The following is a 19505-nucleotide window of genomic DNA, read 5'->3' as shown; positions in this document are numbered from 1 at the left end:
GTGTGGAGGAGTTTATTTAATTTGCCTGAGTGAAAATTATTATTAATTTTTACACATGGCTCAGCAGCACATAAAATTTTGGTACAATTTGCGCAAGTCATAAACTTGAGCAAATACTGCAAAGCCCTTGCAATGCGTCTCTGTATAATCGTAATCGTCTTTAGCAACTCTCTAAACTCTCTGCATGATGACGATAATGATGATGATGTTGATCCTAATGCTCATCAGCAGCAGCATCAGCATTTGGGCAGGCATTATAATTACATAAAGAAAGTGTATGCGCTTTTTACACAAAAATAAAAACGGAATAATAAAAATATACACGGCTGCCCCAGTGTAAAAGAGAGTCTGAGAGAAGTTTACCTTTTTTGTGCCTGTTTATGACAGCTCACACACACACATACACTGAATATTAATGTGTGTGTATGTGTGTGGTTGTGTTTTTGTGGACTAAACAAGTAACACTTGCAAGTTTTACGATTTTCAAATGATGTACGTACAAATTCATAGAATTTTATATTTTACAGCGCCCAAAAGTGTGCAGGTGTCTTTCTCTCTCTCTCTCTCTCTGTATATATCTCTCTTTCTTTCACTGTTTACGCTTGTGTGTTCGCTTGTGGGCGTTACAGTTTTTAGTTGTTTAGTAAGTGAGATTGTATGTGTATGTGTATGTGTTTTTCGGTAATTTTTCATTATTTGCCACACGCTCAATGCGCGCTGTTTCCGCGCCACATTCATCATATTTTTGCTGCTGCAACTTTAGTTTGCCCAATGGGGCAGCCGAACAAACATACAAATATATGCCATGCCCATATATAACATGTGGATGAAGTTTTATGCTTGTTGCCGTCGCCGTCGCCGTCATCCATGATATAAGCAATTAAAACTGTTGGCAACCATTCACTGCAAATTTGCTTTGGCTGAATGAATTTCCTCTCCGCTCGCTCGCTGTGTCCCCCTAATAGCTGACAAATTGCCGCAAACATTGCAAAATGTTTCATTTGCATTACGGATAAGGAATATATTTGCATTTTGTAGCTCAATTCACTTTATCCTCATCTATCACAGCATAGTAAGCAAAGCAAACCAAAACAGCAGATGACAAGCTCATTATAATCAGATGTCGAATGCTTCGAATACCCAGAAATAGCAAAAGAGGAAAAAAAAAACTTTTTAATTTAGTTTGCAAAAGAAAATAATACACCGGCATCATCGTCGGCTGCCAGCTGTGACTGGGTGAGTTGGGAGTTTTTCCTATTCCCCCCTGCTGTGATATCAAATGTATGCATGTGAATTGGCAAAAACTTTTTGTTGCCTACTTTTGTGCACCATCACTCTCTCTCACACAGACACACACACACTGACACACAGAGAGAGTCAACTAAATGCAAATTTTGTAATTTGATTTTGTGCTTGCTTAGCTACCTTTTATACCCTATGGCCACAAGGGTAGCTGAAAGAGTATGCTGAGGTAGAGCAACTTCTCTTCTAATAATATTAAACAAAAATAAAATAAAAATAGGTGAAGAGCAAAAAGTCTCCTCACAGGGCAACTTATAGTCGTGTTAAACTCTCTCTGCCAGCATATTTCATTTTCCGTGTTGATTCTAGCGTTTTTTTGTTTTGGCTTTTTGTTTGGCGTTATGATTCGGTTTTTACAACCGCAAAAATTAATCAAGCAAAAAACATATTTTTACGCAACGCCGCCTAAAAGCAGGCCATGTTTACTGTACCTCATTTGGCATATTTTCCAAATTGAATTTATGCATTTTTCCTTGTACTTACTCTAGCAAACGAAAAGAACAGAGCAGAACAAAACAGAAGCACAGGCACCCAAGCACTTATTGAATTTTATGTGAAAGTAGCATTTCATGAAGTCATAAAAGAAGTCTGCTCAATTTCATAAATTGGATAATAATTGCATCAAATGTTCAACTCAGCCCCAAGTGGGGAAAAGCACGAAAGAATCGAGAGTAGCAACTAAAAGGGAGGGAAAAAAAAGGAGAAGAAAAAATCTGTCCAGCTTATTGACACTAATTGCCGTTAAGAGTTGGCATATTCTTGAATTTCGCTTAGCTACTGATAATTTGCCAGACTTCATTAGTTTTCATTAGGCACAAAAAATGCTAATGAAATGAGCTGGAGCTAAGTAAGCCGGAAATTTCAACTGTGCTCAACTGATTGACACGGACACTGGCATCAGAGTATTAAGTTTGGAAAATTAAAACAAAGCAATTTTAGTCATTCTCATCAATATATGTATATAGAGTAGTTCAGTGCCAGTCGTCGTAGTAGAAATTTTGTTCTTTTTTTTTCTTTTTTTTTGGTCACTCTGTAGAAAACAATAGTCGTAAAATTCCGTCAGCTCTAAAAATAAAAAGTATCAAGCAATAGAAAAAAAAATTGTAATCGTTTGGGAAAATAGTACTAAACTCTTTAAGCTTTATTCAAAAACTTTTGTACGGCACTTCGTATGTCCATTCAGAATCTCAATTCACGCGATCCATTCGCGGATGCCATCAGCGGACCCGATGATGACATCCAAGACGGTCTCGTTCACATACGTATTCAACAACGCAACGGCCGCAAGACATTAACCACTGTCCAAGGGCTGTCGGCTGATTACGATCTGAAAAAAATTGTGCGTTCCTGCAAAAAAGGAATTCGCCTGCAACGGCACAGTCATTGAGCATCCTGAGTACGGTGAGGTCTTGCAACTTCAGGGCGATCAACGCGAGAATATTTGCCAGTGGCTAACTAAAGCTGGCCTCGCTAAGGCGGATCGCCTCAAGGTACATGGCTTCTGATGAAAGGGAGCTCCCATTGGAATACAAGAAGCAATAGCACACTAAAGTTAATGCAAACATAGATTAACAACACACCAACAATAGTAACGACCACAATTATTCAACATGCGTAGTTATTTTTCATTCAATATCAGTTAATAAAAGTTTTACAGTTCTGCAGTGCTAAGAGTAAGTTTTGTAATTCAAATAAGTTCTTGAAATTAATGGGCAAACTTCGATTATACAAATACTCTTAATTTTCGAATATAATTTAGTATATTATAATACACTATGGTATAATGTAAGGTGATAGAATATTAAGACAACAAATTGTTATTGTTCGGTCTATTTTCAGCATTTTTCGGTATATTAATTTGATATATTTTTAGAATGGTAGTAGGCAGCTGAATACCCTTAACTGTAGCTATCTTCATTGTTTGATATACAATTGAAATCAATTTTCCTTACATTTTACATTTTTATTTTTTGCGATTTAAGGCACAAATTACATTCTTTTTTAATGTAATTTTGAATTCGTCGTGTTAATATATTTATTATATTTAATTTTTTATAATAAACAGTATCATTAAATAAATTGTATTTATTAAACGCTGAAGCATAACATTCTATGTTAACCGCACTAGTTGTGAGTGTTGCTCATTGATAAAGAAAACCATACTTGTTCTCATTAACCTATTTTGCGTACCGTTTTCCTCGTAATTAATAAATATTCTTTACATAAACTGCACTCACCTTTGCTATGGTAACACACAATTCTGAAAAGAAGCCAAAGAAAAGTTAATTAAAATAACTTCAACACACACACAAGCCATACTTAAGCTTAGTTAAACTAAAGTTTAAGCTGCATAAACTTTCACGCACACACACACACACATACACACGCTCCTAATCAAGCTCAAGCACACGATGAACACGCAAATTCATGGCCAGTTTTGTGTTGATGTCAAAGCCAAAGCCAAGAGCGACACTTGGCAAACTTTTCGAAATCAAGTGTTATGAATATGTGGAACAAGCGCCGACCAACGTAGCGACCCACCGACCGACCGACCCCTCAATCCGCTGTCAGCTTTGGCTTGTTACCTTGGCTTGCCTTACCTCGTGTGCAACAACAACATCCGCTTCAATGTCACAAATGTCGCATTCAATGCACCCAGGGATGCTGCTGCCAAGTCACCAAGAGTCAAGCCAATCTGCAGATAAGCTGCGAGGGGAGCGAATGCAAATGGATGGCAAATATTTAAAGTGCCAAAGGGTCAGTTTGCAAATTTATGAAAATCATAAATTTCAATGACAGATGTGACAAGCCAGTAGAAAAAAACGAGCAAGAAAAAAATGACAACGACGGAAGAGAATATGTTTTGTAAAATCCTGCGGATTCTTTTGCATTTCTGTGCGCGTGTATATAAATTTGTTTTGCGGTTTGCCATTTATCATGGGGGAAAATGCCAGAATTAGCACAGTTAGCTCTTAGTAGCTTTGTGGGCGTGCCCATTTGCATGAGCCAGGGGGCGTGGCTCTCGCTAAGCAAATGGCTGCCAACCGTTGACTAAAGTCCAAGTGAAGTGACAACGAAAGTGCAAACACAGAACCCAGAGTAAAGCTGATGGAACATTTTGAACGAAGCTTCTTGGCAACGTGCAAGATTTATTTGCATTTCAAGTTAGGTGCGAAAATTTCTCAACAGATTGTAATTGCATTTTAATGCTACGGCAAATGCATCAAATATTTCATTAAAATTTCATTAAACATCCAAATGCCAACTGCAAACGCTCTTCCTCTCTATCTCTTTCTCTCTCTCTTAATCTCCATCTATACAAACTATCATTACGACGGTGGCAAAGTTCAGCAGGATAACAATTTTTATTATTAGACTCGGGCGTTGCGTCGCTTGGCAAATTCAATTATGCTGCTCGAGCCAGGACTGAAGGCGAATACTGCCATCGAGCCACTAGTCTACAGCCTGCAGTCGGCAATCTGCATCCTGCTGCATTCGTTCTACACACACACACAGACAGACAAATGCAGCCGAGCTGCTGAGAGTTAATCAGTTTTACTAACTTCATTTAAGCGCCTCAAACACACAACTTTTGTGCCCGACCGCTCGAGCAGACCAGGTCCTCAAGTCTCCTCATCTTGCAGTTTTCTCGTATAGTCTGCAGCTATCCCTTAAAGTGAATGCCAGGCAATTTCATGCTGCGCAATCCTTTTCAACAAACTTTTAGTTTCAGACGCGAGCACTCTGGCACTTTACACGCGTGTTTATGGCATTCAAGTGGAAGCTCGTGCTGCGCCTAAAAGTAGGCTAAACAAAGCCATGGAAATTTCGTAGATAAATCAGAGTGGATAAAGTGTGCATAAATCTTATCTAAAGTCGTAAATTATTGCAAGGTTTTTCTACTCAAGAATTATGATAGTCATTAAGATTTTAACTATCGGAATTAATATTCACTTTGTCATAATTAATAAACACAAACATTTGTGTCACGAGACAATAATCATTTTTAATTATTATAAAAGTTTTGTGACAGTTTTCTAATATTAATTATTATTAGAACTATACTTAAGATATATGATTAGTTTTGCGTTTTTCTTTATAAATTTGATGATAATTATTATTGCATTTCTCTATGTGAAATAACCGAATTTTGAGACTTCAAAAGTTTTGCATTTGCATTATTATTGATATTGGCTTTAAGATTATCATCATCCAAGTTTATTCATAATTATTATCAACATGACAAACATAACCGGAAATCTTATTTATAAGTAGCTCAATGACTTAATTTGAAATTTGAAATGTATTCATAAATTTGGTTTTAATATAAGCAAGAATATTTCTGAATGGACATTAATATTAAGCTTACGTTGCAGAATATTTCAGAATAAACAGCATGATCTTTGCTTTAAATTAAAATATGTTTGGCTAGAAGTCAAAGGTAGCGAACAACACAACAACATCATGACTGATGAACTTTGCTGAACTTTGCTCTGAGCATTTGATAAATTGCTACAAATTTAAAACTTGAATGTATTCATGAATTTAGCTAGACGAATGAATATTATAAATTGGTTACCGTATCGCAACGCTTTGCAAATGTTGTACACAATTTGATGCTCAATCGCCGTTGGCTGTTTTCCAGTATATCAAAAGAATTTGCAATTTTTCTAAGCTCAAAGCGTTTCATCTGAATGCAAGTTTGAGAGTGAGTGAGTGTGAAAATCTGGGTCAACTGTAACTGAATTTGTGTAGTTGTAAAAGTAAAAGGTAAAAAGTAATTTAGTTTTTTTGGTTGCGGGTGCTTATTCAATTTGCTCTATAAATCACAGCCCACACATCAAAGAGCCAACAATTACGAAACAATTAAATTGTCACATTTAACGGCAGCAGCAAAGTAAACTTAGCCGGTGGAAAGGACACAGTGAATGGCACAGTGAAAGACAACCACAAAAGACCAACAAAAATCAATGAAGTGCCTGTCGGACTGTCTTTTGTTTTCGTTTCTCTGTGTGGGGTTCCATTGCTCAGCTCACTCGACATGCTTCCGCTCTAATGTGCCCTGGCGAGTCGAATCGAGTTGAGAGAAGGAAATGGAAAAAGTGCACAACTTGGAACATAATACGTAGTAGCACTCTGAATGTGAAATTGAACTGGAACTGGGCTGGATTGGATGACTAGCGAATTGGCTGGCTGGCTGGCTGACAGTCAAGGCCAAATGGCCAACGAATCGAGCTCAGGACTCAAATGTCTGTTACCATTATTTATTTGCTGCAAATTAAAGCCCACTGGCTCAATGGACAACCGTGGACGGGCCACAAAGGGCGTGTGAATCGCGAGTGAGGGTGCAGTCCAAAGTCCGATGGTCGAAGTCCGAAGTCCGCAGTCGAGTCAAACCAAGTCAAGTGTCAGCATAAATGAAATTTCCCACCGCAAACTTCCGGCATCACAAAAGAGCGAGGTCCGTTTCACCCCGCAGTCGCTGCTGCTCCTATGTTGTATTTGCCGGTTGGTTGTTAACAATGCATGGGCATTACACAAAAGGTCTGAACTTTTGGCGGTTTCACTTTCGCTACCATCGACACACTTCGCTGCCCATAAAGTGCAACAAAACGTGAAAATTAAGGGAAATAAGCAGGAGCTGCAAAAAGGGAAATGTTACTGCACACACACACAGACAGAACGTGCACACAATTCAATTGCAACTTTGCATCCGGTTCCGTCACACACACCCAAAGCTTTGAACATCTATAGCACAACCACTTAATAACATTGCACATTGCTTCCTTTATTGAAACAGTTTTAGAATGCAGCAAGTGTAGAGTAAACTCACGGTAGGAAATAACTTCATTACTCTGATTGAATTGTTTAGTTATTCCTTTAAATTGTTTGTTGTATTAGTTAAAATGTGAAAATTTACCAATATGAAATTTATTAATTTTTATACCCGCTACCCATAGGGTAGAAGGGTATTATAACTTTGTGCCGGCAGGAAATGTATGTAACAGGTAGAAGGAGGCATCTCCGACCCTATAAAGTATATATATTCTTGATCAGCGTCAACAGCCGAGACGATCTAGCCATGTCCGTCTGTCCGTCTGTGTGTCTGTCCGTCTGTCCGTCTGTCCGTCCGTCCGTATGAACACCTAGATCTCAGAGACTATAAGAGATAGAGCTATAATTTTTTTTCGACAGCATTTGTTAGGTTTGCACGCAGATCAAGTTTGTTTCAAATTTTTGCCACGCCCACTTCCGCCCCCGCAAATCAAAAAAATCGAATAACAAGCGTAATTGTAAAGCTAGAATTGCGAGTTTTGGTATATATAATAACTACTATAGTAGTTATGATTCCTGAAAATTTGGTTGCGATCAGATAAAATTGTCGAAGTTATTAAAGAAATACTTTTGTATGGGCAAAACGCCTACTTACTAGGGGTCTAATTTGCTTTGGCCGACAATCTGGTATATTGTGCCGTCTATGGTATATTTTGAATGCGGTACTATATCGATATACCAAATATACCATTTGGTATATTTTTAGTATTTTTAGTATATTTGGTATATTTTTTATAATAATGCCCCAAAGTATATTTTTAGTATTTTTGTAGTATAATTGGTATGTTTTGAGAATAATACCGCAAAATATATTGCTTTTATTCAAAATGGGTAGCGGGTATCTCACAGTCGAGCACACTCGACTGTAGCTTTCTTACTTGTTTGTATATCAATTCAATTATTTTCATAGCTAATTTAAAATAAGTCTTTATGGTATTTCAACTGTATACAGAAATTTAAAAAATTTATTTAATTATAAAAGTTAAGAGAGAGAGGAGGAATTTAATTGCATTTAGTATTAAATTACCTAACACTTTTTTAAGTCTACTCTAATGCTCTAATTCTAATGCAAATACAATTTTATAAATATTAATTATTTAAACTTTCATTTAATTAAACAAGTAAGAAAGCTACAGTCGAGTGCACTCGACTGTGAGATACCCGCTACCCATTTTGAATAAAAGAAATATATTTTGCGATAATTTTCTCAAAATATACCGAATATACTGCAAAAATAATAAAAATATACCAAATAGTATATTTGGTATATTGATATAGTACCGCATTCAAAATATACCATAGACGGCACAATATACCAGATTGTCATCTAAAGCAACAACCCTAGTAAGTAGACGTGTTTGCCCATACAAAAGTATTTCTTTAATAACTTCGACAATTTTCATCTGATCGCAACCAAATTTTCAGGAATCATAACTACTATAGTTATTATTATATATACCAAAATTCGCAACTCTAACTTTAAAATTACGCTTGTTATTCGATTTTTTTGATTTTCGGGGGCGGAAGTGGGCGTCGCAAAAATTTGAAACAAACTTGATCTGCGTGCAAACATAACAAATGCTGTCGAAAAAAAATTATAGCTCTATCTCTTATAGTCTCTGAGATCTAGGTGTTCATACGGACGGACGGACAGACACACAGACACACAGACACACAGACGGACAGACGGACAGACGGACATGGCTAGATCGTCTCGGCTGTTAACGCTGATCAAGAATATATATACTTTATAGGGTCGGAGATGCCTCCTTCTACCTGTTACATACATTTCCTGCCGGCACAAAGTTATAATACCCTTCTACCCTATGGGTAGCGGGTATAATAAGTTAAGAAAGTATTTTGAGTAAGATTTAGTATTAAATTTAACTAACAGATTTTTAAGTCTCTATATTTGAGTTATTAAGAAATTCAATTATATAATAAATGTGTACTTTACAAATTGAGTTTTATTTTAATAAAATGATTTATTTCTTCAAATTTTGCGAAAGTAACCAACCAATTAAATGACAATAATAATGGTAGACAATTTTGAACACCATATTTCTTATTTTCCCAATAAATTTTTTAATTTTGCTAACTTTACCAGCCAATTAACTAAACTAACGATGGAAGAGAATTTTCAAGCCGACTATCGTTTAAGCCAATTTGCCTTTCACAACCAGACTATTTGTAATTTGGCTGCCTTCGGTGGTCGCACACAAATGAGCCGCATCATTTGCCTTTTAGCCTTTTTTTTAGTGTAGTGTAGGTGTATGCACAGCTTAATCATGCGAAGAGGAACTGTACATATGTATCTTGTAGATAAAAAGCAGGGGTGGATCATCATTGAAATGCGAAAAAGCGAGAAAAAAAGCGAGTACGATGAAAACAATTTTTAGCAAAGTTCAAGTGAAGCGTTGCAATTGTCGGGTTCCGTTACGTTTCGTTTGAGTTGAAGTTGAGCGTTTTTTTTGCCCTTTTGCTAACTTTTTTAATGAACTTGTTGATGTTGTGAGTTTGCGTTTGCACTTTTTGTGTGCTGCCTCGCATTGTTGCAGTTGCAGTTGCAGTTGCACTTGTCTGTCTGTCTGCCTCTCTGTTTGAGTGTGTGTTTGACTGACTGTCAACTTACTATTTAATCAAGGGCAATAAGCAATGTGCAATGTGGAACGCATGCAATTGACTTGTGAACTCGCATATTTGGCATTTAATTAACTCATTCGCTATGAGCACGAGCTTTATTAAATGTGATATCAGATCTGACATTTGTTTGTTATGTTAATTAGTTTATCATATTTCAACTTATTTTCGCAAATCAACTGCTAAATATTTACTCAACTTTGTGGCAACTACTGTTAAAGAGTAGCTCATTGGCTTTCTTAGCACATTTAATGAATTTTCTTTGCCACACACAGCGCGCTGTTCAGAAATCTGTCTCTAAAATATGCAACACACTTTTCGTCATAAATTTTTGGCAGCTCAGTGAAGTCCCCAGCAGCATTAAGCAGCAAAGTCATCGACAACGGCGGCGTCGCTGCATAATGAATTATTAAATCAAATTTAATTAAAACTGTCTAACTAAGCAAATTCCCTTCGTAGTAGCTAAATTGCTGCTGCTGCTGCTGGTGCTTCTGTTGGTGCCACCTCGACTCGACTAATAAATCAAGAGAGCATCGTCTAAAAACGAAATTGATATACCAGCAGTCGAGTACTGCGAGAATACAAGAGTACTACGATGACGACCTGTCGGCGCCCTTGTGAGCTCAGCTCAGCTTTACTCTTTAGTTGTTGCAATTCAATCCGGCAGCACGACACAACGTGTAAAAAGAAGGTAAAAGTAAAAGGTAATGAAAACTCAACCGACAGACATGCTAGACGTGCTGTTAAAATTACACAATACTCACGGGGACAAACAAAAGTGGAAGGAAAACAAGAAATGAAAAAACATGTCAACGACAACGACAGCGACACTAAAAGCAAAATGCAACAATTAATGTCATCAACTACGGCAAATATGGCTGAAAGCTAAACAATGGCTAGAAGCGGTTAACAATGCCAAACAGTGTGCTGCACTTCGCTAAATGCAAAAACGGTCACTAGATCTACACACACATATGTGCTTCGGTGTGTGTGTGTGTGTATTGCAGCTTATTTGTGTGTGTGCTTGTAGTAAATAGAAATTGAGTTGAGCGCGTGTCTCAAATCAAATACACCGAGTTCAAGGCAAAGTCAAAAGCTGGTTTAAAAATAATTAAAAGGAAAATTCTGAACAATTTTTATATTAACTCAGTTTTTATTTAGCTCATTTTTTACTATATTACCATATATACATACATATTCTTCATCTTTTCCAATGAGATAGAAATTTCTCAAAATTTATAATTCTGCAGCATATTTTGTAATCTTATAAAATTCATAAATACTGTCACGTTCATAAAATACCAAAAAAGTTCTAAATAGAAAATCGCAATCTTAAATAATAAAAAAGTAAGTATTTTAAAAATAAAACAAACAAATACATTGTTAAATATTTAACAAAAAATTTGTAGATATAAAAGCTCTTAAGTGTAGTAAAAAAAAGAATAAGGTTGTAAACTTAGTCAATAAAATAAGCTGTTAAATATTTAATCCACAATTTGAAGATGTCAAAGTTTTTGGAAAAACAAAACAAAAAGAAAAATCCAAAGAAATATAGATATGGTCAATAATTTGTTATGATGAAAGTTTTTAGAGATACAGCAAGAATGTGTTTTGAGATTTCTTTATTTGAAAGTCTAAATTTCTTGTACTCTAAAGTAAATTTAGAGGGTTTTTAGTTTCTTGTGAATGAAAACATCAATAAAATGATGCTATACTTCTCATGCGTGCTGTTCGTGTCACGAAACACATCGCAAACCCTCACTCAACTCTATTTAAACTGAGTTTTGGGAGTGCGCGCATATCTATATGTGTGATTGTTGTCAGTATTTACATGTTGTTTGTCACGCTCCCTGACGCTTGACGTGCCACCAGCAGTAGCACAGTAACTGCAACAACAACAACAACAAGAACAATAACAGTAAATGCCAACTGCATAACTTGTTGGCTTGTTTTGACTAATTGACAAAGAGCCAAACAGCAGCAGCAAATATGCAAAAGGAGTAAGCAAACAACAAATAAGGACAAAGACCAACCGAATCAGTCCAAATTGACAACACATCCAATTATCCCATGCATGTAAGTGTGTGTGTGACACTAAAATGGAATTAAATTTAATAAACATAAAGTAGATAATGGTATGAAGACAACCAGCTAAGACAACAAACACTAAACTAATAAACTAGCAAATTGAGTTAAATACTAACCGGAAATTCCCCAGTTAAATAGCTCTAACATAGCTACACAATTAGAGAATGCGAGTTTCGCCGCAAAGTTACGGCCTGAAACTAAATGACCGAAAATTGTGTCACACATTTTTTTGGGAGGTGCCGAAGGACTCTCTGCACTCTAATTAAGCTAAAGCCTTAGCATTTACCTTGTAGTAGGACTTGTACCTACGCATACGGAGGAGGTTTTTGCATTCATGTTAATAGCAAACTCTTGTTGGTAAAATGCTGTGTGTGCGGCACATAAAAATATCATATGTCAACTGCAGAAGACTTTCGTTGCTCTCGGTGCCAGCTCTCTCATTAAGCTCTTATCCTCGTTCACGGCACTCGCCATACGCACTGTCATACATAAACTCTGAAGGGAGGTGGAAAAAAGTGGAGGTGGAAGCATCCCAGACCAAGGCATGGAGTGGGATTTGGTATACGAACTGCAAGTGAACGTTTTATTACCAATGTCGACACGTTTTTAGGGGACGAGTGCTACTAGCTTTTGTCTTTTACGCCTTGTGGCAAGTTCAATGAGTTTACCCATAATATAGTTGTCTGCTTTTCAACTGAGCTTTAAGCTGGGGCTTCATGGAATTTATGAATGTGTATTACGATCGCGAGTTTACTTCCATGCCACTCGCAGTTTGCTTTCAGTTGCCTTTCAATTAATTTAACTGCCTTTTGCCGAGTTCTTTTACATTGCCCCGACTTGAATGAATGAAATCAAATTAATTACAGAGCGCGCGTCGAGGCGCCTTCCCCTTTTCCTGTTCCTTATACCCATGCGTGTTCAACATTCTTTTCATAATTTATTTTGCCTTTTCTTTCTTGTTCATTTTGCGCCCTCGTTCGTTGCCGTCTTTGGCATTTCCCAGGCGCATTTTATCGGGCCGCCTTTTATCATTATCAACTTCATCAGTTAGCAGGCAGCAGGCAGCAGAAAACAAAAAGCAGACAAGTCTGTTGATGCTGTTGCAATAATATTCGTATAGTGTAGCATAGTTATGCGCATGTGTCTCCTCTCATAATTTGATTCCTTGCACACATGTTTGATTAAGGATATAGAGAAAACCTTACAGACAGACAGAGTACAAAACACACATTGACACATGCTGCTTCGACTTTTAGCCTGCAACTGCTTTCTGCCTTCTTGGATTGTATTTCACTTTGATTTTGCTTGTTTCATTTTCTGGTATAGCCCAAAATCTGCCTTTAAGCTATGGTCAGCAGATTGTTGAACAAGTTTTGATTGCTACCAAAAACCTTTTTCCTGCTGACCAAGATACTCAGATACACAGAAATCGTCTAATGGCATTAAAGCCAAATTATGTTTTCAAGCCTCACAGCAATAACGAATTGTTACCCCTTTAGTTATTTTGCAGGAACGTTGATCTAAAATCAAAGTTCGCATTAAATAAGAGAATAATATCTGCACATGTTTGGCATTGGCGAAATCGATTTTCTGACTTTGGCAAATGAAACGCACAACGCATAACTTATAAATGCATTCATAGCTATCTAATAAAAACAAAATTCTAACAAAATTCCTTTGTTCAATAACAACAGTCAGCCCACAGCTACCCAGAAAACAAATGCATATTTCATGCTTAATAAAAATCAAATGGAGGCCAAACAAAAATCTAAAAAAAAAAGAATGTAAATAGACCAGAAATTTGCTGCAAATATTTTGCAAATAGAAAATAGAAAATGTCGGAATTGATGATTGAATGAGGCTGTCAAAGCGAATGACAACTGTCAGCCAAAATGCTGAGTGCCATGGCAAAAGATGGCAGAAAGATCAATCGACTGGAAGATGCATTGAAGTTGATACAAAAATAGCAGATGAGATTTGACGTCATCGATAAGTGGCTGTCGAAGTCGCTGTCGCTGTGGTATGAAACTTGAGCTTACCTCGATTTTTGCTTTTGTATTATTGTCGCTCAAATAACTTGATTCTGTAATGAAAGAAAAGAAAAGATTTGGAGGGTAAGTATATAATACAAATATATATATATTAATTAAGTTTCATTAAGACATTAACTGTTCTGACGAGAAAACTTAATCATAAAAACTTGCACAGCTAATTAAACAGGGAGCAATTCAATTAATTAGTGTGAGAGTTTGGCCGCAGACAAAGTTAAAGCCATAAGACTGTGTGTCACCTGGTGTGCACAGGTGTGCTAATAAAAAGCAAAACACACATACACACACTCGCATCCAGACAGCTAAGCCACAAAATCAGAAATGTTAATTAAAATCACTGAGCGTTGGGAAATGAAAAGCCCTAGCCACAGACTCTGCGATAAGCAAGCAAAGCAAGGGCACAGAGACTGAGAAAAGGAAGATGAATGAATGTGTAACCCACACACAGTAGCAAATTAATTTTGGATCTAAATTATGACACTGTCAGGTTAGTTAAGCGTTAACACAGAGACACCGAAAACAACACGTACGCCGTACTTTTATTCAAAAAAGGAAAGGATTGCATTCGTCTTAATTTGCTGCTCAATCAATCAATCAAAGTGAATGTAATTTCCGGGCACATATTTCTTTAAATATTAAAAGAAAAGAAATCATTTTACTTGTTGTACAAACCGAAATTGAAAACTTCTCTTAACCAATAACATTGCATTTTCTAGAGTTTTTCTCACAACACACAGTTCGCCATTGGCCACAATAATAAACAAGCGTGGTGGGGAGGGGGGAGGAGTCAAAGGAAGAGGAATGAGCTGGTATACAAGGACGCTGAACAAAGCGCAGAGTTCGCATTTAAAAGCGTAATGGACGTAACGGAAATACAGAATTCCGATCAGGAAGTCAGGGGTCAGGAAATCAACTGAAAAAGTGCCAGCAAAAAAAGCGCTATGCAAAATAAAAGCTCCACAACAAAGAGGGAGAACAGGCAAGATAACGAAAGAGAGAGAGAAAGACAAATGCGGGAGGGGGGAGAAATACAAATATATTTACTACTGTGTGGCAGAGCATAATACCCAATAAAGCAAACGAATATTAAATTGAACAAAGGCAAATGTCCAAAATACGTTCTGAATTTATGCAGCACATTTTTCCTTTCTCATTCTCTTTGCATTGCTTACATTGTGTGGCTTTGTAATAAATATGTAATATTGCTCTTTATTAAGTCGATATTGAGAGCATAACCAGTATTAGCAGTTATTAGTTAAAGACCTTATTTGGTAGAGCAATTAGCCATGCATTACCTTTAAGCGCTTCTAATCCTTTTAATATTTCAACTTTTGTGCTGGACTAACTTTGGCTGCTAGTTGGAAAATGTGTAGCAAAAGCTTTAAAAATGCGTACAACAGATGCGAGGGGCAGACGCATGGTGAGACCGAGTTGGTTACGTGGTCTCTCCGTAACACAATTAGCAACAACAAGTTGCATTAAAGCGGCTTCTAACTTTCATTAAAAACCACTTAACCCATGCCAGAACAACAAAAAGAAAAGAGAGAGAGAGAGAGAGAGAGAGAGAGACCGTAAGCCGACCCTTTGCTTTGCTCACACAATTCTAATACTTGACCCACCCACTTGACCCACATGACCCACTGTTAGCCAGCAGCAACAACGATGATGTGGTAACATAGAAGCTGCAACTTTGGCCATAGCTAGCTAGTTGGCTTAGTAAGCTTATTGTAGGCGTGTCTGCTGCTGCTGCGTGTGCGTTCCAAAAAAAAGGGGTGTGGTCGCACTTCTGCACATCGTTAGTCATATTTTTTACGTGGCAAACTTTTTTTGTCGGCTCAAAATAGCAAAAAGAAAAGAACAACAAGAACAAGAAGAAAACAAAAAGAACAAAAATTATATATATATGTATATATATATTTTTAATTAAATTAAAGAGCATTGTGTGATGCCACTTGCGGTCGACGACGACGAGGGAGCAAAAGTCACAAAGTGTTGCCTAGTTTTGTGGGCAAAAGTTTTACACTAACAGACAAGTTCTAAAAATAACCAAAATAAACATTGCAACAAACATCAATTATAGAAATCTAAAGAGTTAGAAAGAGATATGTTTGTGTTTTATATACAAACAATATTTGCAAACTTTCTGGTGGTTAAAATCTGAAACATTTCTTAAAAAAAGGGTATTCATAATACGCACAACAAGTAAAATTATAAGTAAATAAAATAAATATATTCCACAATATTTACGCACAAAGTTTCTCAGTTATCATGTACATCTATTTGAGTTACAAATATAGAGTAATGTGCAATATTATAAAAACTTATGTATGTCTCCCATCGAAGTCATCAGAAAAAGTGCAAATATAATTCCACACATATGGCAAATGAAATTCCATTTTGGATTGTAGCAAGTCAACGAATTTCAATTTCATTACTGCTGTTATTTTCCTTTAATTTTTCTTGTGCAAACAAACAAAAGCTGCAAAATGGCTAAAGTTGAAAAATGGCCACGCAAAAACAAGTCACGAGATGTGAACGGAAATTGTGCGGTGGCAGAGCAGAGAATCAGCTGCGGGGTATTGCAGACAAACTGAAAAACTTTGTAGCTACTTTTTCGTTTCTTTGCCATTTTTTTTTGTGCTTTCTACTCGACTGTTTTCTTTTAATGCCAAAGCGTGAAAACAAAAACTTTTTTTCGTCTGCAGCTTTAAACGGCGACACTAATGGCCCGAAATTGAAATGGAATTTGTATTTGTGCAAATATTTTGCGGCCCACATTCAGCCCTAAAAGTAACTCAAAGTAAAGTAAAGAAAAGTTTGCTCAGTGTGGCAAGAAACTCGAATGCATTTGCCACGACATGACGCCACATGTAAGGTGATGGATATGAAATTAATTATAGGGTTTTCCTCTAAGCAAACACCACAGCCACAGACAGGATCCTTTTGCATTTCAAAGGATGTGTTTATCTTGTAATGGAGAATGTGTTGTTAAGAAGAATTTTTAACTACTTAAAGTTGTAGTAAGTTTTTAGGCAATCACTTTTAAGCAGTTTATCTTAAATCAAGTAAGAAAGCTCTAGATACCCGCTACTCATTTTAAATAAACGCAAAGCCGTGTAGTTGTATTCTTAAAATATACCACAAAACACTGACAATATACCGGCGGTCTTATTTGTAGGTCAAAATATACAAAATTTTCAGCCAAAGGAGATAAGACCCGATTGCAGTAGGCGCACTTTTTTCCGTACAAAAGTATTTTTTAAATAACTTACACAATTTTTATTCCATCGCAATCAAATTCTCGGAAACCATAAATATTGTTGTAATTAGTGTCTGTTCGCGACTCTAGCTTCAAAATAACGAATGCTATTCGAGCATTGTTAATTAATGCTATAATTATTGTTATAATTACCATTCAATTTTTCAGCCGTAAACTAAAAGTAAAAATATTCGAATTTCCATATTGTATATTCAAAATGAGATTAGCATTTTATCAAATTCTGCAAATAAATCACAAATACTGTTCATGCATTTTGCTAATTGAAATTATTTTTATTTCAGTATTTGCTGCTGATAATCAATTGGTCGCCTTGAGCTCAATAAATTTCAAACAAATTTGCATTTGTTGTTTTTTTTTCCTTTTTGGTTTGTTTTGTGTTGACCCAAATGAAACGATTCAATGTTGCGCTCTATTTCCACAAATAAACAAAGCGTTCAAATACACACACAGAGAGCCAGAAGCCACGGCATAATTTTGTGCATTTTGGCACATTTGCCGCGCAAATTATGCATAGGGCTGAGGGAGAGAGAGAAAGGGAAAGGAAGAGGGAAATAGCTGCTGCTGGTCGGTATCATGATTAAAATTACTAATTGAAAAGTTCTGACAGGGGGAAATTGGAGAGGATAATACAATGAAGGGTTTTGTGCTACCTTAACCATCATCCATCAATGTTTTGCCTGTCAATGTGGGTAAACTTGAAATTAGCTATTAGATATATCGCCGTTTTAATGGATAGACTTGCCAAGCATATAAAATATATTGCTGAGAATTTATTCCACCACAATAAATACAAGTATTAAAGTGTGATTTACATGTGTGTGTGTGTGTGGTTTTACTTAAAGTGAAATTGATGCTAACGTTATGCAGATTTTGTGCAAAGTGTGTGTGATGCCAAAAACGAAATATTTTGTAAAAACGAGCCAAAAATGTTTGCGAATATATTGAGGTCACAAATGCATTAGTAAGTGCTAACTGGCATGTGCGTTTAAATCTGCAAGACACATAAATATTGTGGCAAAGTTTCTGCCATTTTTGCCTGATTGTAAAATGTCGCAAGCACAAACGGTAAACAAACTTTTGTGGCCATCGGCAAGTGCCAATCGATATGCTGGCAGTGCCAATGCTGAAACTGTAACAGAGCCAGGAGGAGGAGGAGGAGGAGACGCTGGACCAACAGACCTGCAGACCAACCGGAGATAGCCAAAATGGTCAGCCAAGCAGACGGGCTGCCAACAGCCAAGTTTGCGTGAAATGTTAGACACATTCGATATTTTTATGCAACCCACACAAAGCTCTCCAAAAATCGTTTGACCGGTCAGGAACTGTGTGTATGCTCAGTGCATATATTTGGCTATCCAGTGTAGTCGCAATTCCTTCTTCTTCTATTTTTTTTGTCTTTTGGTTCGCCTCTTTTTTGCATTAATTGAATTTGTTTTCTGGCAAGCAAACACAGTTTTTACTGCACAATTTAGCACTTGCGGCTGTTGTGGTCAACACCAAAAACAAAAGTCAACGTTGGCCAAAAGATTTCTAAAAAATTAAAATCAAACCAGGCTGCCAGGCTTGCGAAGTGTTTGCGCTGCAGTTCAAGAAATATATTTCAAGGCGCAAAAAATATTGAAACAATATTAAAATTTTGCATGCTAAAAATTGAAAAGTTATAAAAATGGTACAAGCTTGCATTGAAACATAATAAATAAAATATTCAATTCATATTTAGTAGTATTAATTTACTAATTATTAAATTGCTGAGAGTTTCTATAAAACATTTTACCAAGTTTGTATGTAGTTAGCTTGTTGTATTCATTTAGTATTTATTAAACTGATGGAAATAAAATAGTTTCTTTAAAACGTTTCAAAAACCAAAACACCAAATTATGCTAAATTTCTCAAGCTGTAGAAAAAGTTTAATGACATAATACAACCTGTTTAAAATTGAATTCCATTAAAGAAACCAGCAGCTATTGTTGCCTTGAACACTTTTCACATAGCAGGTAATATTTTTCGTACTTATAATAACTCTCTTTCGTTCGTAAAAATACGAAATGAATTATGCGTTTTAATCAAAAATTGTTTTTAAAACTTTCTGCGAAAAGTTAAAGTTCTATTAAGCAGATCTTAAAAAGCTGTCTACTGCATTCATTTATCCCTATTAAGTATAAACAGCATCCGGCTTACAATTTTCTCAGAGCAGAGCTCAAATGTAAGTCAGATGTGCCCTTTAACATCATGCTGTTCTTCTCGTTGTTGTTGTTGTTGCTGTTGCTGTTGTGAGTAAAGCATAAAGTGCTTTAACTACTTGCACATAA

The 19505-nt window shown here is 36.4% G+C and overlaps 2 protein-coding genes across 2 annotated transcripts in view; one reads left to right on the top strand and one right to left on the bottom strand.

The window, feature by feature from the left end:
* LOC132783706 (leucine-rich repeat-containing protein 15) overlaps positions 1–19505 on the bottom strand; it is a 61104-nt gene that overhangs the window by 30820 nt on the left and 10779 nt on the right. The window contains 2 exon segments of the mRNA XM_060789052.1: positions 3540–3562; positions 13905–13948. The gene's annotated coding sequence lies outside the window, so the exon portion shown is untranslated.
* LOC132790100 (eukaryotic translation initiation factor eIF1-like) lies at positions 2209–2973 on the top strand. Its single transcript, XM_060798541.1, is given in 2 exon segments — positions 2209–2653; positions 2655–2973. Coding segments are annotated over 2 exon segments (333 nt in total). The 5' UTR covers positions 2209–2473; the 3' UTR covers positions 2808–2973.

Source organism: Drosophila nasuta, chromosome 2L (assembly GCF_023558535.2).
Source record: "Drosophila nasuta strain 15112-1781.00 chromosome 2L, ASM2355853v1, whole genome shotgun sequence".
Classification (NCBI taxonomy): Eukaryota; Metazoa; Arthropoda; class Insecta; order Diptera; family Drosophilidae; genus Drosophila; species Drosophila nasuta.
This window is presented reverse-complemented; position numbering and strand designations above follow the sequence as displayed.